This window comes from Caretta caretta, chromosome 16 (genome assembly GCF_965140235.1).
Source record: "Caretta caretta isolate rCarCar2 chromosome 16, rCarCar1.hap1, whole genome shotgun sequence".
In the NCBI taxonomy this organism is placed as follows: domain Eukaryota; kingdom Metazoa; phylum Chordata; order Testudines; family Cheloniidae; genus Caretta; species Caretta caretta.
Window position 1 is genome coordinate 5708021 of NC_134221.1, and position 26576 is coordinate 5734596.

The 26576-nt window shown below is 58.2% G+C and overlaps 1 protein-coding gene across 4 annotated transcripts in view; it reads left to right on the forward strand.

The window, feature by feature from the left end:
• The window catches only part of ABCA2 (ATP binding cassette subfamily A member 2), a 146607-nt gene that overhangs the window by 69986 nt on the left and 50045 nt on the right, over nt 1-26576 (forward strand). For all 4 annotated transcript variants that reach the window (XM_075120554.1, XM_048822414.2, XM_048822416.2 and 1 more), the window contains 14 exons: nt 465-631; nt 2385-2512; nt 3677-3781; nt 8673-8858; nt 9244-9462; nt 11981-12303; nt 14206-14365; nt 15777-15905; nt 16564-16731; nt 17379-17475; nt 18591-18764; nt 18880-18982; nt 19384-19498; nt 26007-26197. In XM_075120554.1, coding sequence (XP_074976655.1) covers nt 465-631; nt 2385-2512; nt 3677-3781; nt 8673-8858; nt 9244-9462; nt 11981-12303; nt 14206-14365; nt 15777-15905; nt 16564-16731; nt 17379-17475; nt 18591-18764; nt 18880-18982; nt 19384-19498; nt 26007-26197 — 2265 coding nt within the window. The remainder of the gene's footprint in view (nt 1-464; nt 632-2384; nt 2513-3676; nt 3782-8672; nt 8859-9243; nt 9463-11980; nt 12304-14205; nt 14366-15776; nt 15906-16563; nt 16732-17378; nt 17476-18590; nt 18765-18879; nt 18983-19383; nt 19499-26006; nt 26198-26576) is intronic.

Genomic DNA, 26576 nt, shown 5'->3' on the forward strand with positions numbered 1-26576 from the left:
GTGTTGTTGCTCTGGGAGGGCTGGCGGGTGGTCTGGGGGAGCAGGCGGGCCTCCAGCGAGTAGTGCTGGAGTGCTGAGTGTTGCTCGCAGGCCCACGTGGGCCCGTGGCAGCTGGCTGGCTTCCCTTGCTGACTCAGGGGCTTGGCTGAATTCGAGATGAGCTCTGCCGCCCAGCAAGTCTCAGCCCCACAGTGTCCGGCAGGGACAGGGTTAAGGGGGCAGGTGGGGAGGGGGTAGCTGTGTGCCTGGGGGTGTGCAGGGAGGCTGGCCCCTTGCGGGGAGGAGGGATCTCCCCTGAGGACACACACGCTCCACCAATGACCCTCACCCTGGCAGCCCATTTGCATTCCTCCCCACTAGTCGTCAGCCTGGCCAGTGCCTGGCAGAGGCCCTGCCCCCCACGTACCCCCTCTCACAGCCCCTCCTTGGTCGTGCTAAGGCCCCTCCTCTCCGCGCTCCCCCAGCGTGACCCAGCTCCTGGAGCGGCTCAATGAGGTGGTGGAAGAGAGCAACCTGTTTGACCCGCAGCACCCTGGGCTGGAGGAGGAGCTGGAGTCCCTGCGGCGGCAGCTGGAGTCCCTCAGCAACAGCGAGCCCAGCTCCATGGAGACCCACTTCGACAGCCGGGCAGGTAGGGCCAAGGCTGTGGGCCGAACCCACCCCCACTGACGAGTCACCACGGGCCCCGTGGGAGCTGGCTGGGGTGTGGCAGGGCCGGGGGTCAGGCCCAGGCAGGGATCTGGCAGCGGGAGCTGGGTGAACCCGGGGAAGAGCAGCATTGCCATTTGCAGAGCCGCCACGCGGGTGGCCGCGCAGCACGGAGTCCAGGCCCCTGTGCGGGTGGCTCGGAGCCTCCCCGCAGCTCAGGGTGTCGGAGCCAGGGCCCATTTCTGCAGCGCTGTCATTGCCTCCTGGTGTGGGGAGCTGCCTACAGTTTCGGGGCGGGGCAGGGACGCAGCCATCTCTGGATCATTTTGTGTCTCCTGCTCTTGGGTGTGAGCAGGGAGGGCTGGGGGTGTGTGTGTGGGGGGGGAGCCCCATTCTGTCAGCCGCACTGCCAGGGTCCCTTGGCCGCTGCCGACCTGAGAGGTGGCTCCAACACTTGGGCTTCTCCCATTGTGCTCCCTGGGGCCTGGTTGTGGATCCTGGAGCCTGAGCGAGAGCTTGAGGGGCTGTAGTGGTGGCAGCAAAGCCCTGGGACAGGGTCCGCCTAGCGGATTGTCACGTGCCCCCAGCGGGTCTGGAAGGGTGACCTTTAAACCTGTGGGGCAAATTGGGGCCCGGCTGGTGTTTCGCCAGGCCTTGAACACCGGCAGTTAATGTGCTGGCATCCACTCCTTCCCGCCCCACATCCGGACCAGGGGCACTTCTCCCTGAGACCTGTTTGACTGACCCAGTGCCACTTCCCTCCGGAGCCTTCCCCAGGACAGTCTGGCCCCTTGGGCTGGGCAAACCACGGGCAGCTAAACATCCTCTCGCAGATCAGCCTCTGTCCCAACAGTGGCGTCCCGGCTGCTGGCTTCTCATGAGGGGCTGTCACAGCTGCTGTCGAGGAGACACGACTCGTTCTTCGTGCCCGGGGGCTGGTCACATAAGCCACATGGGGTTGTGTCTGTGTCCCTCGCTCATGCAGAGTTAGACGGGCCAAGGGTTCACCGCAGTGCCCGTGGCTCTTACCCTCCTTGCGGCCGTTCCAGGGAATGTTTCACTTGCACAGAGCAAAGGAAAGGGGAACTGAGGATCCTTGTCTGAACAAAGCATGTTGGAGGCACTTCCCTGTGTGACAGCCTCCCTGTGGGAGTGACTAGCACTGCTGCGCTGTACCCAGCTCTGGCCCTGGTTCCCAGGTCCCTGAGGCATTGCTGCCTGCTCTGGGCCTGCCCAGGCCAGGAGAACAAGGTGAGCTTAGCCCATGCATTGACTAACAAGATGTAAAACAGCACCAACTGCAGGCAAAGATGACGGCGTTTACATTGGGATTGTTATTTATTAGGCGTATTACGGTAGAGCCGAGGAGTCCCAGCCACGGACCAGGACCCCGTTGTGCTGGGCGCTGTGCGGACACAGAGCAGAGAGACCGGCCATGCCCTGTCAGCTGGCATGGTCAATCCTAAAGGGACACCTAGGACTGGCCATGATCAGTGATTACCTTTTGAAAGGGGTAAAGACTAGCTGGGGGTTCAAAACCTGCTAGCAAGCACATCTTAGAGCCCTACCAGCTCTCTTGGCGTGCCCAGTGCGACCGGCTCTCAGGATTCAGCTCGGATGGGCCCAAGCATGAAATCTCCCCCGCACATCTGAGCAGTGCCCAGCCCTGGCCCACATGTTCGGTGGAGGGCAGCACAAGCCTCTAACGTCACGGTGTTTCTCTTGCTCCCCACCAGCGTCTCGCTTCACACTGGGCTCCGCAGTGAAGGACCAGAGTGAACTTCATCGCTTCCTCACTCGGAACCTCTCCCTGCCCAACGAGACGGCCCAGCTGCTGCTAGGCTCCAACATCAACCTCAAAGAGGTAAGTGCCTGCCCGGGGAACCCCTCTCTGAGAAGCACAGCCACACGGTCATGGGGCTGGAGGGCATGAAAGGCCGGAAGGCTTGATCCTGCCAGGTGCTGAGTACCCACACCTGCCTGCCAACGGGAGTTGCACTGGATCAGTCAGGCTCAGGCCTCCTCTCTGTCAGATGCTATACAATATCTGTGGTGGGCACACAGCACCCATCTAGCCAATCGATGGGCTTGGGCACCAGGGACGGGCAGGGGTTACACAGTGTGATCCCTGGGCTAGGACAGTGATACATCGTGCTTTCCCTTGCTTTCGGACCCCAGGCAAGGGTGAGGCAGCATAGCGAAGGCTAAGATCTTGTGGCAGATCATGGTGGTCACGTAATTTGTGAATTTGAATCAAGTCCATGAGAGCTTGGAAGTGGCTGGAAAGCCACATTTGAGTAGCTCCCAAACCGGGTGGCACTGCGAGCTGGCGCACAGGGTCCCAATGCCACTCCGGTTTGGGAGCTGAATTGGTCTCGCTGTGGTGCAGTGGCTTGTTCTCAGGCAGCCGGAGTCACAGAAACTCCTTGGCTTCTTCCTGAGCCTTGCTCCCTGGCTTCCCCCTCTGCTGCCTTGTGACTCACCTCTCCTTCATAACCACAGGCTGAGACCTCCTGCCTTGGGGGCACTGGGGCAGCGGAGCTCTGTCCGTGCCAACCAGATTAGCCAGACAGGGGAAGGGCATGCCCCAGGAATGACCCCAGGGCTGGGAATCCAAGAGGTGTAGGCGAAGGGCTGGTTCTGCAGCAGCAGTGGAGAGGGCTCCCAGTAGCCAGCCCTCCTGCCCAGTACCGGCCAGAGCTTCACTCAGCGATTCCTGCATCCAGCCCAGCAATGTCAGGCTGAGCTAGGGCAGGAGACACCTCGGCTTGGTTTACAGATGTCCGACAACAGGCTCCTCCTCATGCTCAGGCCAGTCGTTCTGATGGTTACCTACCCTCCCTGTTACAGACGCCCTTCTAACTTCTAGTCTGAGTTTGCATCGCTTCAGCTTCCAGCCACTGGCTCTCGTTCTACCTTGGCCTGGTGGGTTAGACCCCCTCCTCCCCCCCCCCCGGGTCTCAGTAATCTCCTCCCGCGGCCGTCCCTGCAGACGGTGATGGTCTCTCTGCACGCTCTCCCCTTGCAGGTATATCGCCTGTTTTTCGGCTCCGCGCCCGCCTCGGCAGACGATGCCCACGAGAGAGAGCCCTGGGACCGGTTCAGTGCTGGGGAAAAGATTCTCCAGCTGGAGGTGAGGAGAGAGGTGTTGGGGGGTGGTGGGGGGAATGCATGAGAGGGCTTGAGCTGGGGCACGCTGTCTGAGGAGATCCTGACACTGGAGTCGGGGGGATGGCCGGAGCAGAGGAAGGTTAATGGGGGCAGCAGAACATCTGGGACCTCGCGGGCCCAGGAGTGCTGGATCGGCCATTTATCGCCCCGTGCTCACCAAATGGGCAGCTCTCCAGCCCAGGACACCTCTTGCTGCGTGGCTCTGCTGCCTGCCTGGGTCTCCTGCCAGTCCCCTGCTTCTGTCCCTACGCTGGGAGCCAGGACACTGCAGGGAGGCTGAGCCAGCCCTTATTTCAGCTCTGGAAGGGACTCCCAGAGGCACTAAAACCTGGGGAAAACAAAATCCACCAAAACAAATGCTAGCCCCCCGCATGCCCTGCTTGGCTGTGGGTCTCGGAAAGGAAACAGGTGAGACTGTCTGACTCGTGTCACTCATGAGCACGGAGAATCCCCTGCCCTGCTCTTGTCTGAGGGGCCAGGGAGAAGGCTGCGTGATGGCAGGGGAAGCAGGAAGAGGGCTGGACACGTGGTGGGGCTGGAGAGGGACAGGAAGTGGGCTGGCTGCGTGACAGTGTAGCTGGGTGTGGGGGAAGGCTGTGTGGTGGTGTGACGGGGGGACGGGCTGCCTTGCGGTTGGGAGGGAAGAAGGCAGGCTGCGTGGTGCTGGAGCTCTGGGGAGAAGAGGGCTGACTTGGTGGGGCGGGAAGAGGGTTGGCTGTGTGGTGGTGTGAGGAGAGGGCTGGCTGTGGTGGCGGGAGGATGAGGGCTGGCTGCCAGGGGTGGGAAGAGGGCTGGCTGTGGGGGGGAGGGGGGTGAATCATAGAATCATAGAATATCAGGGTTGGAAGGGACCCCAGAAGGTCATCTAGTCCAACCCCCTGCTCGAAGCAGGACCAATTCCCAGTTAAATCATCCCAGCCAGGGCTTTGTCAAGCCTGACCTTAAAAACCTCTAAGGAAGAAGATTCTACCACCTCCCTAGGTAACTCATTCCAGTGTTTCACCACCCTCTTAGTGAAAAAGTTTTTCCTAATATCCAATCTAAACCTCCCCCACTGCAACTTGAGACCATTACTCCTCGTTCTGTCATCTGCTACCATTGAGAACAGTCTAGAGCCATCCTCTTTGGAACCCCCTTTCAGGTAGTTGAAAGCAGCTATCAAATCCCCCCTCATTCTTCTCTTCTGCAGGCTAAACAATCCCAGCTCCCTCAGCCTCTCCTCATAACTCATGTGTTCCAGACCCCTAATCATTTTTGTTGCCCTTCGCTGGACTCTCTCCAATTTATCCACATCCTTCTTGAAGTGTGGGGCCCAAAACTGGACACAGTACTCCAGATGAGGCCTCACCAATGTCGAATAGAGGGGAACGATCACGTCCCTCGATCTGCTTGCTATGCCCCTACTTATACATCCCAAAATGCCATTGGCCTTCTTGGCAACAAGGGCACACTGCTGACTCATATCCAGCTTCTCGTCCACTGTCACCCCTAGGTCCTTTTCCGCAGAACTGCTGCCTAGCCATTCGGTCCCTAGTCTGTAGCTGTGCATTGGGTTCTTCCGTCCTAAGTGCAGGACCCTGCACTTATCCTTATTGAACCTCATCAGATTTCTTTTGGCCCAATCCTCCAATTTGTCTAGGTCCTTCTGTATCCTATCCCTCCCCTCCAGCGTATCTACCACTCCTCCCAGTTTAGTATCATCCGCAAATTTGCTGAGAGTGCAATCCACACCATCCTCCAGATCATTTATGAAAATATTGAACAAAACCGGCCCCAGGACCGACCCTTGGGGCACTCCACTTGATACCGACTGCCAACTAGACATGGAGCCATTGATCACTACCCGTTGAGCCCGACAATCTAGCCAGCTTTCTACCCACCTTATAGTGCATTCATCCAGCCCATACTTCCTTAACTTGCTGAGAAGAATACTGTGGGAGACCGTGTCAAAAGCTTTGCTAAAGTCAAGAAACAATACATCCACTGCTTTCCCTTCATCCACAGAACCAGTAATCTCATCATAAAAGGCGATTAGATTAGTCAGGCATGACCTTCCCTTGGTGAATCCATGCTGGCTGTTCCTGATCACTTTCCTCTCATGCAAGTGCTTCAGGATTGATTCTTTGAGGACCTGCTCCATGATTTTTCCAGGGACTGAGGTGAGGCTGACTGGCCTGTAGTTCCCAGGATCCTCCTTCTTCCCTTTTTTAAAGATTGGCACTACATTAGCCTTTTTCCAGTCATCCGGGACTTCCCCCATTCGCCACGAGTTTTCAAAGATAATGGCCAATGGCTCTGCAATCACAGCCGCCAATTCCTTCAGCACTCTCGGATGCAACTCGTCCGGCCCCATGGACTTGTGCACGTCCAGCTTTTCTAAATAGTCTCTAACCACCTCTATCTCCACAGAGGGCTGGCCATCTCTTCCCCATTTTGCGATGCCCAGCGCAGCAGTCTGGGAGCTGACCTTGTTAGTGAAAACAGAGGCAAAAAAAGCATTGAGTACATTAGCTTTTTCCACATCCTCTGTCACTAGGTTGCCTCCCTCATTCAGTAAGGGGCCCACACTTTCCTTGGCTTTCTTCTTGTTGCCAACATACCTGAAGAAACCCTTCTTGTTACTCTTGACATCTCTGGCTAGCTGCAGCTCCAGGTGCGATTTGGCCCTCCTGATATCATTCCTACATGCCCGAGCAATATTTTTATACTCTTCCCTGGTCATATGTCCAACCTTCCACTTCTTGTAAGCTTCTTTTTTATGTTTAAGATCCGCTAGGATTTCACCATTAAGCCAAGCTGGTCGCCTGCCATATTTACTATTCTTTCGACTCTTTGGGATGGTTTGTCCCTGTAACCTCAACAGGGATTCCTTGAAATACAGCCAGCTCTCCTGGACTCCTTTCCCCTTCAAGTTAGTCCCCCAGGGGATCCTGGCCATCCGTTCCCTGAGGGAGTCGAAGTCTGCTTTCCTGAAGTCCAGGGTCCGGAGTCTGCTTTCCTGAAGTCCAGAGAAGGGGGAAGAGGGCTGGCTGCGGGGGGGTGCAGCGGCTGGGGGTAAGGCTACGTGGTGGCTAGGGCTTGCTTGGCAGTACTGTCTCCCTACCCGCCCCACACCAGCACTGTTCCTTTCCTGATTATCACAGTCCCCAGGTAGCTGCAGCCCAGAGCAGGTCCCTGCAGCACCCACCCCTCTGCTTCCTGCCGGCGTGTGGGTCCCGTCAGCACCACGAACAGTACCAAAACAGGACTGTTTGCTGTGCCTCTGGCCCTGCTGCGGGGGGGTTGGGCTGTGCAGGACTGGTTCCCCCTCTCGGGGATGGAGTGGGGAGTGGGCGTCCTGCGTTCCAGCCAGTGACAGCTGCCGAGACCTCTCTGCCCTCCTGGAACGAGCCTTGGCCTGAGCACAAGCCTGGGAGCCAGCGGTGGTTCCTGGGTTCTGTTCCTGGCTCTGCCCTTGGCTCAGTGGGTCACTTCCCTGCCGTGCACCTCCCGCTGATAACGGCACAGCCGGGCTGGGGCTGGCTCGCTCCCCACAGGCTGGAGGCTGTGCCGGGCAGGGCTGCTTTCCCCAGGGAGTCCGAGCCCTGTGTTCCCGCTGCGGCAGCATGTCTGTGCGGGTGGTGCATCCTCCCACATCTAGCTGGCCCTACGCCCCTCCTGAGCCGTCCCACGGCAGCGTCCATCACAGGACTAAGGCAAGGCGGGATTGGAAGGGACCTGGAGAGGTCACCTCACCCAGCCGGCCATGCTGAGGTGGGCTTCTTGTACTCGTATTGTATGGGGGGGATTTTCCCTGCCCCTCACTCTGGAGGCGCGGGAGGCAGGGAGCTCTCCCTGAACTCGAGAGGCCCTTTGCAAAGGGCACTGGGCACCCTTCAGTACAGGGGCTGGGATTGGGGTACCCCATTGCACTGCCCTCAGTGCAGTTGTGTGCAGCAGGGCAGTGGGATGGGGGATGGCTATGGAGCCTTTCCCACTGGCCCCATTCCAGTCCGGTCCAGGCTCTCTTTCAGTCACTGCTACCCCCAGGCAGCCTGTGTTGGAGGGCTCGCTCGTCCCAATTAGGCCCGAGCCCACGCTGCTGGGACCAGGACTCTTCTCCTTCCCCTCCCCCCAAGAGAATGGCTGCCCCAGAGTCTCTCACAGGCAGGGGCTCTTACCTGGATACAGTTGGGGAAGACGGAGGTGCCTGGGCCCACTGGACAGATCCCCCCACCCCCCCCGCCAGGCACTCCTGACTGTTCCCTCCCCGCCTTCAGCCGATGCTCCCAGTCCACGAGGATGTCTCCTTCCCCCTCAGCCCCTGCGGACTTATCCATGCCCACCACGTCGCATCACCCTCTCCCTAAATCCCCATCCCGTCTCCCCTCCGTTAGCCCCTAGCTCTCCCTGCACCCCATCGCTCTTTTACATCTTTCCCCTCGGACCCAGGCCCTCTCCTTCCATCGAATGATGCCATATGCCCCACCCTATCCCTGTCCCCAGACTCCTCTGGCATCCCCTACCCCTGAAGGTCTCCAGGGCCCGTTCCCTGCAATCTCCCCTTCTCTGTGCCCCCAAGGCCCCCTGGGTCATGTCCCCCTTTCCATCCTTCTCCAAGCTCTCGTTTTACCTGCCCCAGTGGTCCCCCTTCCCCTGTCTCTCCTGAGGTCCCTTTGTCACACACCTGCTGCTGGCCAGGCCTCGAGGCTGAGGGAGCGAAGATGCTGCTGTTCTTCTCTGGCCAGCTAGAAGTTTGGGGGACATGTGGGCCTCTTGTTAGTGCCCCACGGGGCCTTCTTCATTCCACACCCTGCCAGGGATCTCACCTCCTGCCCCAGTCCCCTCACCTCCTCTCCCCCTGTCGGTTCCAGGAGAGCCTCCTGGGCGGGTGGAGAAACTTGGAAGACGGGCTGATCCACAGGGCCCTGCGCGACCCCAAGAGATCCACCCACAGGCAGGCCCTGCTGCACCTCCTGTCCCAGGCCCTGGGTCTGGCCGGCGCCCCCTCCGAGGCCTCTGCTTCCTACAGCCCCCAGGCCTTTGTGAAGGAGATGGAGGTGAGGGGCTGCGAGCGGTTTTTGGGGGCAGACTCTGGTGTGATGGCTGTGTGTATTCCCTAGACCCCACGCTGGAGGGGACTCACCCCCTCCGGCTGGGACTCCTGCCCCCAGAGTGTCTCTGGCTGGGATTCCCCACTGCTCCCTGCTGGCCTATGGGGCTCTCTGGCTGGAGTCTCCATCCTTCCCATGTGAAGGACATGCCCAGAGTCCGAGCAGAGCTGGGAACAGATCCCTGCCTGGCACTGTGCCCTGCTGCCTGGGCAGGAGGGGAAAGCAAGGGGCTGCTCAGAATACAAGGATCCCCCTGCTTTTTGGAAGAGTCTGGCTGTCCCAGCCCAAGCCATCCCAGGCAGCGAGTGACAGCATGTCCTCTCTCCCGCAGAGCATCCTCTTCACGCCATCGGTGCTGGAGCACCTGACCTGTGACCAGGATCAGGAGGAACTGAAGCAGATCCTGACTGTCCCTGAGAGCCGGCAGACCTGGCTGCAGGCCTACCGGGCCACCGTCTGCAACGGGAGCACCAGCATCCGCCGGGAGCACTTCACACAGCTGGGTATGGAGCTCAAGGAGCAGCTGGACGTGCACAAAGTCGTCAGCAGGGTAAGTGGCACCTCTGCCTGGTGGAGGGGGGAGAGTGTCTGCGGCTGCCCTGCTCTGGCACCTGGGCCTGCCTGTGCTGGCGGGGGAAGCTGGGTACGTGCCTTGCCCTCTCTGCCAATCTGCTCCCACCTTGCCAGAAGATGGCATAAGGATTCAGAGCCCTCCATCCAGGGACGTGATCTACTGGGCTCAAGTCATCAGCTCCTTGAACTTGCAGCCCCCAGGCATCAGCTGTCCTGGCCAGGTCACAGGTAGTGCTTGTTCCAGCTGATCTCCCTCTTGCCAGCTGGCACTCAGTCACCAGTTCCTGGATCCACCCTCCGCCCGCGCCCGCTCAGCCGGGTGGGCTTTGAGTGTGCCTGCTAAGCCAGCATATATGGGTGGGTTCAGACCTCGGGGGCAGAGCATTCTGCAGGCCAGGGGCCCCTGTGGATGGCGCTCCACCACCAACCCCAGCCCCCTGGATAAGGAGGGATCATTGAGCTGTCGGCAAACACTGCTGAGACTCCTATTGCAAAGTCAGAGGCTTAGGGGCCCTGTGCTCTACACCCCAGACCTCCCTCCCCCCAGCTCCCCTCCTCTGCCCCCCCAAGCCAAGGTAGCTCTTGCTGTTCCTGGCCCACCTCCCTCCTGCCTGGCTTTGCCCTCCCCAGTCTGATATTTCATAGATTCATAGATATTAAGGTCAGAAGGGACCATTATGATCATCTAGTCTGACCTCCCGCACAATGCAGGCCACAGAATCTCACCCACCCATTCCTGTGATCAATAGCTCAGACATAGGTGAGAGGTTTAAGTCCTCAAATCATGGTTTACCGCTTCACTTGTACCACCTGCTTCCTCAGCTGATTGGTCATTCAGAAAGCCCTGCCTCTAGGGCGGAGTTTGCAAAGGGCCCATTCATCCTTTGCCCCAGCTGCTTGGCCTCTGCCTGCCCCAGTGCTCTCCATGTGCAGACGCAGAGCTGTTCTGTTGGTCGGGGTTGGTTTGCTGGGGTGTCTCGGATCTCTCCTGAACGCAGTGCAGCCACTGCCCTCCTGGCTACCGGATCTTAGCCAGTTCAGGGAATGGGGCCATGCCTAGGGGATGTTGTCCCTGTCCCATAGACCAGCCCCCTTTATTTGCAAGGGAATCCACTCTCCTTCTCTTTCAGCTGTCCCAGAGCCCTGGTCCATCTCTCCAAGCCATTCCCTCGCTCCCGGGGGGCTTCAGGGTCCTGGGAGGAGATAGTGACTGGAGAGCATTGTCACTTCCACTCTTGGGCATGGCGAGGACTTTGCAGAGCTCCGTCCCACAAGCACCATCACTCGATATCCCTGGGAACAGCCCCACTTGTGGGCATGCGCTCCATGAGTATTCCAGGCACCTGTCCCAGGCCCTGGCCACCAGTGCAGCTGAGGGGTGCAGCTCTCCCCATGTGGCGTGCTCAGTGCTGACTTGCTTTCTGGAATCAGTGAGGGCAGGAATTGCACCCAGGAGTCTCCAGTCCCAGGTGCCATGGGGTCCCTAGGGAGGGGATGGCTGGGGCACTTAACATTATTCAGTTTATTCACCTCTGTTATGTGTGGCTTCTTCCAATTCCGGCTCACTTGGGAGAGCTGCTGGAGCAAGGGAACCAGTGCTGACATGCCCTTGCAGCAGGGCCTGGGCTCGGTGAATGTGCCAGAGAGGCGAACAGAATCCCACCGGGTGCTTACCGAGCCCTTCCTAGAAAAACGGCAGAGCCCTACTCAGGGTGCCTGGGTGCAGGGAGCCCAGCTGCTCCACAGACCCACATCCTCTTGCTGAACAGGGTCATTGCACAGTGCCTGCTGTGTTAATTACACTGGCTACTGTCTCTGCCTGTCAGCAGCGGGCCCCCGTTGGCTTTAGGGGATGCAGCAAATGGCCTGGCCCGTACACGTGAGCCTGCCACCTGGAGTGAGGCACCTTGCCATGTGAAGTCGGGCCATGGAGGCTTGGCAGGTGTCGGTCACCTTGGGCATGAGCCTGAGGCTTCCTGGTGTTTTCCTACAGCTGCTTATGCCCGTTGCGAATGCACAAGGCCACTGTGATGTGTTTCCATAGAGCTCCCCTGACGCACAGCGCAAGGGGAATGTGGCGTCTCAGGGCAAAGGGAATGGGCCACTGGCTTGCAGATGGTTGCAGATAAATGGGACCCTTCCGTGTGACAAGTAGCCCACTCTGGGGGGTGCTGGAGGGAGCGGATGAGGGGCAGTAGGTGGAGGCTGTGGGAGGAGGAGGTGTGAGGCCAGGCAGAGTGCTGACGGAGTTGAATGTAGGAAGCCAGTGACAGCGTGGGAGGCTGGATGGATGGGGGTCCAGGGCTGTGGGGACGGCAGCCCAGGCTCTGGGAAGCACAGCCTGTATCTGTGATGGACCACGTGTATTTCAAGCCAGGAGGGCATTTCCTTGGCTCTCTCCTGACTGGACTCCTTGGCCCTGGTAACTGCTGGGAGAGCAGGACCCATGGGCACCCTGCGCTGCTGCTGAACCTCTCCCGCCCTTGGCTTTGCAGCTCAAGCTGGATGAGGTGAACAGCACAGCGGCCCAGCACCGGCTTCACGCCCTCCTGGAGGACCTGGTGGAGATGGAGAAGGTTCTGAAGGACGTGGACATCCTCTCGGCTCTGGCCAAGCTGCTGCCCCAGGGCGCCTGTACCAGCAAAGCACCCCCACCCGCCACCAACAGCACCAGCTGGGGCGGCAACTTCACCGCCGGCGCCAACTCCACCACGGAGGAGGGCGACAGGGAGCCCGTGGGAGAGAACCCCCAGGGCCAGTGCTCAGCCTTCGTGCAGCTCTGGGCAGGACTGCAGCCCATCCTGTGCGGGAACAACCGGTAGGAGCTGCCAGGCGGGTGCCCCTGTCCCTGGGATGAGGGGAGCAAGGGAGCCCGGGGCTGCAGTAACTGAGGACACAGGGTAGGAGCAAGGTCCCTTGGCAGAGACGGCCCAGGGGTGGGGGTGGCATGAGTGGGATCACAGGGAAGCTGCAGGTTAAGACCAAGCTCCGTTATCAGGGCAGGGAGGGGTGGGAAACTCCTCCTTTGGGAAGAGAGAGCAGGGGGTCAGTGCACTAGGCCCAGATGGTCCATTTCCACCCCCTGTGCCTGCAGCTGGCTTGGGCCCGGACACAGGGAGGTAGCCTAGGCCATGGTAGCAGGGCTGCTTTGGGAGCTGGCCAGCCGGAGAGGCCAGGTCAGCCCGGGCCTCAGAGCTTGCACCCCCTCTCCCTGGCAGGGCGCCCTCCCACCACGGAGCGCAGTTGGTGAGCAAGGCCGCGTGGGGAAAGCCAGGCCAGCTGCTGCCCATGCCAGGGGTAGAGAAAGGGCATCCATCCCCAGAGCTCTCCATCCAGCCCTTCCCTGCAGCACTCCCATCCCCCACACGAGTCCGTGTGCGTGATGCCGGCTGTTGCCCGAGTGGGTCTGCACATCCTGCCCACGTGTCCTTGGCTGTGGGAGGGTTTCCAGGCTGCCACGGCACAGCTCGCACTGCACCAATCCCATGGCGTCTCCCTGACTCACCAGCGTGTGAGTCGGTGTGAAACCGTGCTTGGGCCCCTCGTGCACTGGCCCCTGCACAGCATGGAACGTGCAGGCCCCTGCACAGCATGGAACGTGCAGGGGTCAGCAAAGGGAGTGCCCCCGAGAGCCGGGCGGGGCGGGGCAGGACCAGTTTGCCCAGGGGCGGAGCAGGTTGGTGTAGCTGCCCTGAGGGGCGCAGGAGATGACCGTGGAGTATCACTGGTCGGGTAGGGGAGCGGTCCAGACAGGGCTCGGTACCAGGCCTCGCCTTGTGCTGCTGTGGGACCCAGCAGCGGATTAATGATTTTGCCGCCCCAAGCCCTGAAATAATTGCCGCCCCCCCCGCCAGCGGCAGCCCCCTGCCGCAGCTCACCTCCGCTCCGACTCCGCCTCCTCCCCTCTCCCCGCTCCCTGCCAGCGCTTGTGCGCGAAACAGCTTCTCGCGGCTTGGCGGGGGGAAGGGGGGAACGCGGCACGCTCAGGGAGGAGGCAGGGTCAGGGCGGGGATTTGGGGAAGGGGACCAATAGAGGCAGGGAGGGGGTGGAGTTGGGGCGGGGACTTTGGGGAAGGGGTTGGCATGGGGGCGGGGAAGGGGTGGAGCTGGGGCGGCGCCAGGGGCGGGGAGGCATGAGCACCCGCCGGTGCCGGGGGAAGTTGGTGCCTCTGGCTGCTCTTACAGATTTGCCACCCCTGCAAATTTGCTGCCCTAGGCCTAAGCCTTGTTGGCCTAGGCCTGAATACGCCGCGGGTGGGACCCCCAGGCATGTGCCAGGACTGGAATGCTTGGCAGGGTCCTTGCCAGGTCCCCCCCACGATGTACACATGGGGCAGTGGGTTTCGTGAGCGCCCTGTACGCACCGGCACCTACTCTCCAGAGGGACCTTGAGCTGCAAATCCAGTTGCCCCACAGAGGGGGGGCCTCTGCCTTGGCGGGTGGGGGTGCTGGGGTGACTGAAACGCCGCCTCCTTCTGCAGCCTGGCTGGCTGTCAGAGCCCTCCATGACACGGAGGGTGGAGGAAGGCTCCTCGTGCCAGGTATTCGCTGAGGGTGCGGGCTCCCTGCCATGACCCTGCTGCTGGCACGTTCCCCTTTGCTGCGGGGTTGAAGTTCTGGTCCCCAAGGTGCATTGGCAGCGCCTTGCGCGGCTCCCCCGTTGGGCCTCAGGGACGGCCCCTCTGGCCCTAGGACTGACCCGGCGTGGTTCCCTTTCCAGCACCATCGAGCCTGAGGCCCTGAAGCAGGGCAACATGAGCTCCTTGGGCTTCACCAGCAAGGAGCAGCGTAACCTGGGGCTGCTGGTGCACCTCATGACCAGCAATCCCAAGATCCTTTACTCGCCCGTCGGGACGGAGGTGGACAAGGTCATCCTGAAGGTGAGGGCGCTGGCCGGCCCAGATGGGCCTGCACAGGGCGGCCTGGCCTGCTGGCCATCAGACTCTAAGCCCTGCTTCTATTGAGGGGTCCCCTGGAAGCCCCTAAGGTCTCAAAGTCCATGGCTAGCCGGGGTGGTTCTGAGCAGCTCTCTGGAGAGCAGCTTGTGGCAGGCAGCAGCGCTTAAGGAGCCGGGTTTAATGGATCGCTCCAGCCCTTGAGCTGTGCCATGGAGCCCTGGGGGCCCATTGAGCTCTGCCTTGGAATCGGTAATTAAGGCTCAGTGACTGAAGGCAGCATGCAGAAGGGGAGAGGGAAGGTATTTTCCCTTCCTCCAGCTGAGTTGCTGCTGGAGGCCGAGCAAAGTGTGACTGTGGGCTCGTTGTAACATCCGCAGCTGTTCTGGGCTGCGTGGCAGCCAGCCAGGGTGGTTTCCAGCCCAGTGCTGGCCCTCTTTGGCCTGTAGGTGACACCTCGGAAGCCGGGTGTTCATTTCCTTTGTGGTTTCCTCTGACATCGCCGGTCCCAGCGCCAGGCACACGACAGGAAAGTGCATGATGCCAGCCCAGGGCCAGTTCCCTGCATGAGGCTTGTTACACCCAGGCAGTGAATAGCAGAGGCCAGCGAGAAGAATGCTGGTTTAGCAGCATTGTGTACCTGCTTTGCACACAGGTAAATGCCCAGGCAGAGAGGAATTAGGTCCCAGGGTCCCATCTGGAGGCCAGCTGCATCAGTGCCATTCACTATCGGCAACCGGGCAGGCCTTGTCTGGGTTACAAGAGTTGTGCTGATTTAATTACATTGGCTTTAAAGTGACCTAGTTAAACTGGTGAGGGCCCCTACCATAGATGCATTGAAGTGGGTTTAACCCTTGCTTAGACTAGCTTAGTATTGTCTGTGTTCTGACAATGCCTACAGGCCAGGACCACATGCTACAGACACAGAACGAGCCAGTCCCCGCCCCCAGGAGCTGGCAGCGTAAGAACAGACTAGACAACTCACTGACGGCAAAGCCAGGGAGCACAAGGGGACGGGGATATGCTGCCCAGCGGGACAAGCCGGGAGCACAGCCAACTGGCTGCCTCCCATTGTCCACAAATGAGTGAATGATGCTAAACCGATCTGGCTGAGGGTCAGGCCAATTTAAAGGCGTGTCTCCACTTGAAAGTGAATTTGGATTAAGAGTGGGGGTGAATTTCAAGTGCAGTAGCTACTCTGGAGTAATGCCGTGTGTGTCTGCACTGGTTTGACTTGTCCAGCTCTCCCTGCTGCGTATGGGTCCTTAACCCTGCTCTTGTGGGAGCTTTAATGACCTGGGCAGCATACTGGTCCCAGTCCCAGGCATGCAGTGGGCCAATCGTCTCCCATTGCCTCCATGTCCCCTGCCATCTCCACTCCCCTCTCTCCCCACAGGCCAATGAGACCTTTGCCTTTGTCGGGAACGTGACTCGCTACGCCCAGGTCTGGCTGAACATCTCCTCCGAGATACGGGGCTTCCTGGAGGAGGGCAAACTGCAGCGACGAATCCGCTGGCTTCAGGAGGTGCTTGCGGGCCGGGGAAGGGGAGGAATGGGTTTGGAGCGAAGCCAATAGACGGCTCTCATCCGGGTGCGGGACTGTTGGGGAGGGCTGTCTCCCCTCAGCCTGTCAGCTCCCAGACTTTGTATCCAGTCTCGGGGGCGGGAGCCAAGATTCTCAGACCGGGGTGTCAGTGCTGAGTGACGCAGTTTGACCATTCAGATGCCTAGTTATAGTAACATTACAGAACAGGGAAGGGAGAGATGTCTTCTGGGCCCCTTCCCTGCTCCTGGCTTACTGAGGCTGGCTGGCTGCCTCCAGCTGCCCCGTGACCAGTGCACCAGATGCCAGGGCACATGCCCTATGCTGGGCACTTCTCTCTGTATTGCATCGGCATAGCAATTCAGGGCCCGATTGCCCACAGCCCTGCTTTGTTCCTGATGGCCGTGCAGGGCTGTGTAAAGCGCCCCTGCTGATGAGAGCAAGGGGGGCGGATAGGAAGATGTTTGCACGGCTGCAAATGATGGTGCACGGCAGGGGGAGTGGGGGCCCCCCATGTGAGTTGTGCAAGTTGCACCAAGAGGAGATGGGGTGAGGTATGGAAGCCCCTCAGCTCCTCTGCACCATTTCATCCTTTCTTTCCTCGGTCTGTCTCTCTCCCCGGGCCTATCCTTCTCCCCAGTTCACCAATGACCTCCACAAGCACCCCGAGATCCTGAACGCCTCGGACAACAACCTCCTCCGCAGCTTCATCGACAGCAACTTCTCGCTGCCCAATGCCAGCGCTCTGCTGCAGCAGCTGGACACCATCGACAATGCCGCCTGTGGCTGGATCCAGTTCATGGCCAAGGTGCGGGCCACGCAGCCTCTTGGCGCCAAGCCTGGGTCCTGCCAGGCTGCCCAGGAATGCTGGGAGGCCCTGCTGCCTCTGTACCGGGGCTCGTCTAGGGGGCCTTGTAGTAGCTGGGTGGTCTGGACCCCCTAGGATCCCCTGGAACCACAGGTTCAAATCCTAGCAGGTCTGACTCAGCCCTTCCTTGCTCTAGTTTGCTGTGCCAGGACCTTTCACCTGAGGCCGCTGTGTGTGGGCCTCCCAGAGCACTCTGCCGAAGAGTTGGGGCGTAGCTGGTAATGGGGGTGAATGCGGGGTAGATCCAAGCGCCTTTGGCAGGGCTGCTTGCAGGACTCCCCTTGGTGGCCAGCCGCAGCTACGGGGAGCCCCGTCCTGATGGAGTAGCACCTGGGTGCGCAGAGAGGTGGCTATGGCTGTGCACTGGCCCCAGGGCTGGCAATGCACTCTGCTCGGGCTCAGGCTGTCTCATCAGTGCTCCCTGTTTACACCCCATCCCGGGGCAGTGTTTGGATGCAGCTGACTGAGAGGGAGTTTGGGACAGCGGCCACGGGAGTGTGCCCAGGAACGCCCCCCGCGGGGCAGCAGGAGCACGGGGAGCTGTTCCTGGGCAGTGGGGGTCTCACAGGGCCTTTCCCTCCCGCCAGGTCAGCGTGGACATCTTCAAGGGCTTCCCTGACGAGGAGAGCATTGTGAACTACACGCTGAACCAGGCGTACCAGGACAACGTCACGGTGTTTGCAAGTACGTCCCAGCCCCGGCCTCGTGCTTTCCTTCCCTCTCCTCTCTCCGGTCACTGGGCCACACTTGGTTCCTCTCCCTTGTCATCTCAGGGCATGTCCATTCACCATCCTGCTGACTTGCAAGCTTGGAAACCAACCCCCCGGCTTTGTCTGTCTGCTCTGGGCCCAGCCAGCTGCCGTGGGCTTTGAGCCCAGCACTTCCAGATCCGTGGGTTTGGATTTGGGGGCTTACTGGGGCACCTGAGTGCAGCGAGGCCCATTCGCTCAGCCACCCCGTGGCCTCAGCTAATACTAAGCCCTGGCTTCTGGGAACCAGCTTCACTGCAGCTCCCCCTTTTGTTAGAGCCCCTCCATGGGAGTGGGGTTTGGGGCTCATGTTGCTCCGTGTCTCAGCCAGACCCAGCACTGCTGGGAGAACCCATCCCCCATGGGGCTCAGGCAGCAATTACCGGGAGGTAGCAGTCCCTAGGGAGGCTGGCAGGATCAGCCGATCCCTCCCCTAGGTCTGTCTGTCGATCCCTGCTGTGTTTGCGCTTGCAGCATGTGCAGGAGGCTGGCAACCTAAGGGGATCATGTGTGTGTCATGTGTGTGTGCACGCTGGCCGGTGGCCGGTACAAATGCTAGCCGGCGGGCTGCCCTTTGGCAGGTCACTCATTTCAGATACAAGGAATCCCCCCCAATAATCTCCACGTGTATTGTCCATAGCAGGAACAGAAGGCACTATGGGAGAGAGCAGGAGACTGGTCTTGGCCCTACCACTAACTTGCTGAGTGACTTTGGGCTAGTCACTGAACTGCTCCGTGCCTCAGTTTCCTCAACTATAAAATGAGGGAAGCTCTCTTAAGGTGGCTCCGGGTCTTAATGCAAAGGCCTGTGAGATGCTCCTCTTCTCCTGTTCTGGATTCTCGCTGCCCCCTCGCGTGGGGTCTGGTCTGAAGCTCACTGAGGTCAATAGGACCCCATTGATCTCTTTGGGTAATGCCCTCGGTGCGTGGGCTGCCCGCTTGGGTCCCGGAGGAGTGAGTGTGCCCTCCCTGCCCCGAGTACGCTAGCCCCAGAGCTGGCAGGGAGAGGAAGGCCCCAACTTCAGCGCTCTGAGCATGCTCTTCCCTCAGGTGTGATCTTCCAGACCAACAAGGATGGCTCCCTGCCCCCTCACGTGATGTACAAGATCCGGCAGAATTCCAGTTTCACCGAGAAGACCAACGAGATCAGGCGGGCATACTGGCGCCCGGGCCCCAACACGGGCGGGCGCTTCTACTTCCTTTACGGGTTCGTGTGGATCCAGGGTGAGTGGCCTGGGTTCCTCCTGCCAGCAGCCTCATAGCAGCGCCCATGGCACCCTCTTGATGAGTGGCACCGTCCCTGCCCCTCGCTGACCTGGGCTCTTCTGTCTCCCCTCAGACATGATGGAGCGAGCCATAATCAACACCTTCGTGGGCCACGATGTGGTGGAGCCCGGCAACTATGTGCAGATGTTCCCGTACCCGTGTTACACCAGGGACGAGTGAGTTACGCCAGGAGTGGGTGAGGGGGGAGAACGACAGCGGGAGTGTCATGCCATGTCACGGGGGGGCTGCAGGGACCTGACACACCAATCCCAGTCCCTGCCTCTCCCCTGGGCAAATACCTTGCTAGGCCCAAGTGGCCTCCAGCAGGAATTGCCTGGGTGCCAAACTGAAATGGAGACAAGGCCCCAGCCCAGGCAGTGTGGCGAGAACTTGGCCGTGACGTTTCGGCACGGTGCTTGGGGCTGAGGGAGACTGGAGCAGAATTGATGGGCCCCTATTCCACTTCCTTCCCCTCCCACCAGCGAGGGTTGGTGCAGGGCTCCCTGTCGCCCCAGACCCACATGGGGAGGCTGGCCAGCAGGGCGCTCTCATGGTGCTTTGCTGCTCTCTTTCCCAGTTTCCTGTTCGTCATCGAGCATATGATGCCCTTGTGCATGGTGATCTCCTGGGTCTATTCGGTGGCGATGATGATCCAACACATTGTGGCGGAGAAGGAGCATCGGCTGAAAGAGGTGGAGACCCCCAAGCACCTGCAGGCAGAGCAATGGGGTGCTGGGATTTAGTGTCCCTCTTGGGGCCTGCTGGGGTGGCAGGAAGCGGCGGGGAGGAAGGGAGATGGTTGACCGCGCAATCCAGTTGCGTGGAGGAAAGCAGGAGAGGAGCACTGCCCATGCCCGTCGTGGCATAGGTGGGACCACCCGCTGGGCCCTGGTTGTCTAGCTGTGCTCTGTGGAGGAGTGAGGCTGGCTCCACCTCTTTGCTTCCAGCGGCTGTGTTGCAATTGCAATGCAAGAAGCTAAGGGACCAGGAAGTGCCTTTGTGATGTAACCTTTCCCACGTCAGCAAGTGCTGGCCCGGCACAGAGATGTTACGGGACCCTGATGGGGTGATGTCTGTGCCATTGTGGGCAATGGGTAGGTGCCTGGTAGGACATTTTCCACCCATGGGGACGTTTGTGGACCCCTGAGTGAAACGTTACAGGGAAAGCCCTGGGGCCTGATTCTCTCCCCGGTGTAAATTGGGGTAACTCCATTGAAATTGGTGTAAAATGAGAGCAAGCGAGAGGAAAGACAGACCCATGGTTGCTTCCATTCTCCAAACCAGGGCACAAGAGGCACGGTTCCACGGGTGAGACTCCCAGGGATGGGTTTGTCCCCTACTAATCACTCTGAGGCCGAGGCGTGCTCTGTAGTTCCCTGGCTCGCTGCAGGCCTGTGTCATTAACTGCCAAGGACCCTCTGCAGCAGTAACACAGCATGGGCCTTAGGACCAAGGTATCGTTCTCCGGGTCTCCAGAGCTGGATGGTACCACAGGGATATTTCCAGCTCTAGGTGCCTGCGCAAACATCCTAAAGCAGCAACGTTCCAGCGTGACCCCTGCACTCGGAGCCAGCCTGGCTCTCAGGGAGCAGTGGGATCGCACTGCTGGCTTGTCCTGTGGGGAACATCCCTGCTTGGTGACAGGAACAGAGGAGCCGACGGGGTCTCTTCTACCTCAGACTCTGAGGATCCTGTTTCCATGCCCCCTCCCTGTTCTCCCCATCGCCTGGTTTCTGCTCCAGGCGAACAGCAGCGCTTTGTTCCTTGGCTGGCACTGGGTCCCCGCGCAGAGCCTGGCTGCGGGAGCAGAGAGGGTTCCGGTGGCAAACGAGAGCAGGCTGAAGGCGCTAGGGCGCAGTGCCAGGCACAGCAGGCTATCAATCCTGGGCAATGTGAGACCAGCCTGCCTTTGCCAAGTTCAGGAGTAGCAGGCTTCTGTAGAGGGCTTTTCCCGTCCCTGTTGGATGCTCTGGTGAGCAATGCAGATGCAGCAGAACGGACCATAAAGGCTCCCAGCCCGAGCCTCTTGCAGCCCTGCTCACTGATCTGCTTGTGCATGTTCCCAAGGTCTCCTGATTGGGATTCCCACAAGGAAATCAGCGGTGCCCTTGCTAGCCAGACACACTGCTTCCCTGGCATTGAGATTTTTGGCATCCCACAGGGCTCTGCCGGGGCTGTGAATTGTCCTTCCCTGAGCACCCCATCAGCTACCCATCCCATCCCTTCAGTTTGGTTTAGCCTGCTTTTACCTACAGTGCCAGCACCCGGCTCATGGACCCATGCAGATGGGCCACTTCAGAGCTGCCTGACGGGAATGGACCCCAGAGCCTCTCCCCACATCGCTTTGGGGGAGTGCCGCTCAGGCCTGCACTCTGCACTTGGGGCCATCACTGGGCCAGACCAGTCTTTCTGAGTGCATGGGCTCTCTCATCCAGCATGAAGCCTGCCCCTCTGCCTGCCAGGCTGGCCTGCTGCCAGGGCCCAGGCTGAGGGAATCTGTGTCCGCCCACCTTGGCAGGAAGCTGGGAGACCCTGCACAGAGGCAGCACAGGCTGGGTAGTTTGGGAGCCAGAGAGAACCACAGGGTCTGTCAGTGTCCTGCAACCCCAGCCCTTTTGAGCCATTACCCACAAGCCCTGTCTTGTCTGGGCCCCAAGGGACAGTGCTCTCTCTCTTACAGGGACAGCTGGGCTTAGGCAGGCTGAGCAAGGAGAGTGGGTGGCTTTTCTCTCCCATAAAAGCTGTGGCCTTCTCTGCCCTACTGCAGGATCTGAGTTAACACGGGACAGGACCCAACTCCCTCCAGTTCCTTGGCTGCTGAAGGAGCAGAGAGTTCTATGCATTCTCTGAGCCATCAGTGCTTCCCTTGCCCTGGCGTCATCCTTTGTTCCCCTTTGGGGGTGTCCCTGATCCACAGGATCAGTGCAGTGGCCCCAGCTTTAGAAGGGTCTCTAGGAGGAACCCCCTCAGTGTGCCAGTCCCCCTAGGGGTCTCGCTTTTCCTACAGGGTAAGCCACGTGACTTCACCGCCTCCTTAGACTGGACCTCTGGGCCTGCAGCACCCCTGCTTCCCACCATGAGCCCCGTTCAGGGAGTCCAACTGAGACAGGCCCCAATGGAGACTTATCCACTCTTTGAGGATTGATGCACCTTGCCCAGCATTTGCAGTGACCCTCACACAGCGTTGTCAGAACAGTCGGGTTATTTGTTAACTGGAACGCAGCGTGGGACGTCCTGAGGGTAGCACAGAGATGAAGGTTAAGAATAGTCCATTCTGGTCAGCCCAGAGCCCAGCCAAGCTGTAGTGAGCTCCATTGCTCAAGCTCTGTCTCTCCATCTGATTTCCTTTGTCAAACTTCAGGTGAGAGCCCCGACTGCCTCTAGCAGCCAACACTTATCCCCTCCCACCTACCCAGTCCCTTGTTCCTGAGCTGGGGAGATGCTGCTCAGCCCCTGCTGAGAGGCGGGGAAGTCTATATCTCTCTGGGGCCTTGGTTGCTAGGTATCAATGTCCAGGCAATTAAATTTGCCATTGTCTTTTCAGAGGCTCCATTGATAAGGGAACCCAGATCCAGACAGCCAGGTGACACCCATATCTATGTCTCTTTCCCCGCTATGAGAGCAAACAGCCCTTTCTCACCCCTTAGGTAACAATGCAGCACATGGGGAAACTGAGGCACACACAAGCTTCATACAACATACTATAAACAATTCCCACTTCATCACAGGGGCCATAGCATCAAAGAATCGTAGGACTGGAAGGGACCTCGAGAGGTCATCTAGTCCAGTCCCCTGCACTCATGGCAGGACTAAGTATTATCTAGACCATCCCTGACAGGTGTTTGTCCAACTTGCTCTTAAAAATCTCCACATCCTCTCTCGGCAATTTATTTCAGTGCTTAACCACCCTGACAGTTAGGAAGTTTTTCCTAATGTCCAATCTAAACTGCCCTTGCTGCAATTTAAGCCCATTGCTTCTTGTCCTGTCCTCAGAGGTTAAGAAGAACAATTTTTCTCCCTCCTCCTTGTAACAACCTTTTATGTACTTGAAAACTGTTATCATGTCCACTCTCAGTCTTCTCTTCTTCAGACTAGACAGACCCATTTTCTTCAGTCTTCCCATATAGGTCATGTTTTCTAGACCTTTAATCGTTTTTGTTGCCCTTCCCTGGACTTTTTCCAATTTGTTCACATCTTTTCTGAAATGCGGCGCCCAGAACTGGACACAAGACTCCAGTTGAGGCCTAATGAGAGCAGAGTAGAGCAGAAGAATTACTTCTTGTGTTTTGCTTACAACACTCCTGCTAATACATCCCAGAATTATGTTTGCTTTTTTGCAACAGCGTTACATTGTTGACTCATATTTAGCTTGTGGTCACTATGAACCCAAGATCCCTTTCCGCAGTACTCCTTCCTAGGCAGTCATTTCCCATTTTGTATGTGTGCAACTGATTATTCCTTCCGAAGTAAAGTATTTTGCACTTGTCCTTATGAAATTTCATCCTATTGACTTCAGACCATTTCTCCAGTTTGTCCACATCATTTTGAATTTTAGTCCTATCCTCCAAAGCACTTGCAACCCCTCCCAGCTTGGTATCGTTCACAGACTTTTTAAATGTACTCTTTATGCCATTATCTAAATCATTGATGAAGACATTGAACAGAACTGGACCCAGAACTGATCACTGCGGGACCCCACTCGATATGCCCTTCCAGCTTGACTGTGAACCACTGATAACTACTCTCTGGGAACAATTTTCCAACCAGTTATGCACCCACTTTATAGTAGCTCCATCTAGGCTATGTTTCCCTAGTTTGTTTATGAGAAGGTATCAAAAAGCTAACGTCAAGATATACCACATCTACCACTTTCCCCATATCCACGAGGCTTGTTACCCTGAAAGCCATCAGGTTGGTTTCACATGATTTGTTCTTGACAAATCCATGCTGACTGTTACTTATCAAAATTATTATCTTCCAGGTGTTTGCTTGCTTAATTATTTGCTCCATTATCTTTCCGGGTACAGAAGTTAAGCTGACTGGTCTGTAATTCCCCGGGTTGTCCTTATTTCCCTTTTTATAGATGGGCACTATATTTGTCCTTTCCCAGTCCTCTGGAATCTCTCCCATCTTCCATGACTTTTTGAAGATAATCACTAATGGCTCAGATATCTCCTCATTCAGCTCCTTGAGTATTCTAATCTAGGATGGATTTCATCAGGCCCTGGTGACTTGAAGACATCTAACTTGTCCTAGTGATTTTTAATCTTTCCCTATTTTAGCCTCTGATCCTACCTCATTTTCACTGGCATTCAGTATGTTAGATGTCCAATTGCTATTAACCTTTTTGGTGAAAACTGAAACAAAAACGTCATTTAATGCTTCTGTTATTGTTTTTCCTCCCTTGTTTAGTAACAGGCCTACCCTGTCCTTGGTCTTCCTCTTGTTTCTAATGTTCTTGTAGAATGTTTTCTTGCTAGAGACATAAAGGGGTAATCTCTCTTTGTGCCTTGGCCTTTCTAATTTTGTCCCTACATACTTGTGTTATTTGTTTATATCCATCCTTTGCAATTTGACCTACTTTCCACTTTTTGTAAGACTCTTTTTTGAGTTTCAGATCATTGAAGATATCCTGGTTAAGCCAGGGCTGTCTCTTGCCATACTGTCCATCTTTCCTACGCATGTTTCGGACAGTGAGAACAAACCGAACTGGGGAGTGCTCCAGCTGTGCCCTCTGTCTGAGGGGCCTGCTTTGTTCCTCTAGCATTTTCCCATGAGCTGTGTCTCACATCGCCAGGAGGGCCTGGGTGGAAGCGTTGGGCTTCCCCCACACGGTGTCTGGGCCTTGTCTAGCACAGCCAAGCCTCATCTCAATTTCACGAGAAGCAGCGTGGTGATCAGCAGGGTTGCCGAGAACTGGAGGGTGGGATCAGAGGGAACCTGTGTCGGAGAAACCAACAAGCCGGCAAAGCGTGAGCCGTACGGATCCTGCTCCATCCCCGGCAGAAACGGATGCCTGGATTGCAGTTCCTGAAGGGCTGCTGCCTACCCTGGAGAATCCACCTTTCAGTCACCTCATTGTCTCCATGACTACTGTCTGCCCTCTCCCTGCTAGCTGTGGCGTTCCCCCCCTCCGCCCCACACTCGTGTTCCCCGCGGGGGCTCGAGGCAGTTAGCTCACCCTCCCCAGGGGAGGTCGGTTTGAGTTCAGGCCATCAAACAAGCATTGCGCAGCTCAGTCTGCCTCCCCGGGCCCTATGCTCTGCCTCGCTCACTCTCTCCAGCCAGGAGACTTTTACCGCCACTCCTGCTCTCTTGGCACCTCCCAGCTCCGCTTCGGGAGGCCCTGCTACAGCCGAGGGCTGAGCAGCCCCAGTGATGGGGACCGAAGAGTCCCGCTGCCTCCCAGCCCCCGCCGTGGATCAGTTCCTCCCCCACTCACCTTATCGTGGGGCCAAGAGCTAGGCAAGTCCAGAAAAGGTCTGGACCCTTATATGGAGCGGGAGAGAGCTCCGGCTGCAAGCCGTGGGGCTGCAGAGCAGTGGGTCTCATCACTGCCCCCTGCAGGGTCTCTTGCACCTCCCTCTGAAGCAGATGGCCAGAGTTGGAGATGGACCCTGGGCTAGTGGACCTCTCGGTTTCCTGTTTCTTCTCCTGCTTCCCTACTGCTCCATTTGCCTGCCCTCACTCAGAAGAATCCGGCTTCGCCAGCCAGGCCAGATCCAACCTGGCAATACTTTGGCAGCTAAAAGTCCAACCACAGTAATAAACCAGCAATCCCTTTGACCTCCAGAGACTGGCCAGTGGAAAATAAGAGCCACCCCAACCAAATCTCTAGTGCCACAGTCCCAGAATGACCCACTGGGCCCCTTGCTGTGCCCAGGGCCTGCCAGCTTCTGAGTGTTGGGGTCACAGACGGGAGCTACGTGTTTCTCTCTCCCGCGCTGCTTCTTTCCCCTTCTACCTGCCTGTGTTTTAAGAAGAAGCAGGATCAGACTCTAGTGCTTGAAGCTGAGAGCGACCAGCTGCACAGACCAGCCAGGGCCGCGGGACGTACTCTTGAGCTAGGCGCTTTCCCCTTAAGGATTCCTGGGTGCATAGGGAGAGGGAGGAATAAGCTGGCAAGGTGGGGACTTTTCCCATGGAACCAGCCCCAGTGCGGCCATGGGCTCTGATGGCGCATGGCACCGTCTCTTGCAGGTGATGAAGATGATGGGCCTGAATAACGCAGTCCACTGGGTGGCCTGGTTCATCACCGGCTTTGTCCAGCTCTCCATCTCCGTCACCGCACTCACTGCCATCCTGAAGTATGGCAAGGTCCTGATGCACAGTGACGTCTTCATCATCTGGCTCTTCCTCGCCATCTACGCCGTGGCCACCATCATGTTCTGGTGAGCGCTGGCGGCTGGGGCGGGGCAGAGGATGTAACACAGCAGTGATGGCAGGGGGCCCAGAAGCTGGGATGAGTCAAGCAGCCAGAGGGGCAAGGGACCAGAGCAACGAGGCCTCTAGGCATGTGCTACCTGGGGCATGGCTGCTGTCTCTGAGCCTGGGGAGACTCTGGGTGGGCTGGGGTAGTGTGGTTAATTTGTTACTCTGGGGTCTGGATTCCATTTTGATCCAATGCGTGATTTCACAGTTTATAGCAAAGCCATAATGCTGGGGCCACTAGCGAGGGACCATGTTCCAGAGAACTCCCAGAGAAGGGGAGCCATGGATGTAACCAGGGTCACCCCCGTGCTGCTCGCGCTGGGCCCCTCATTCCAGGAA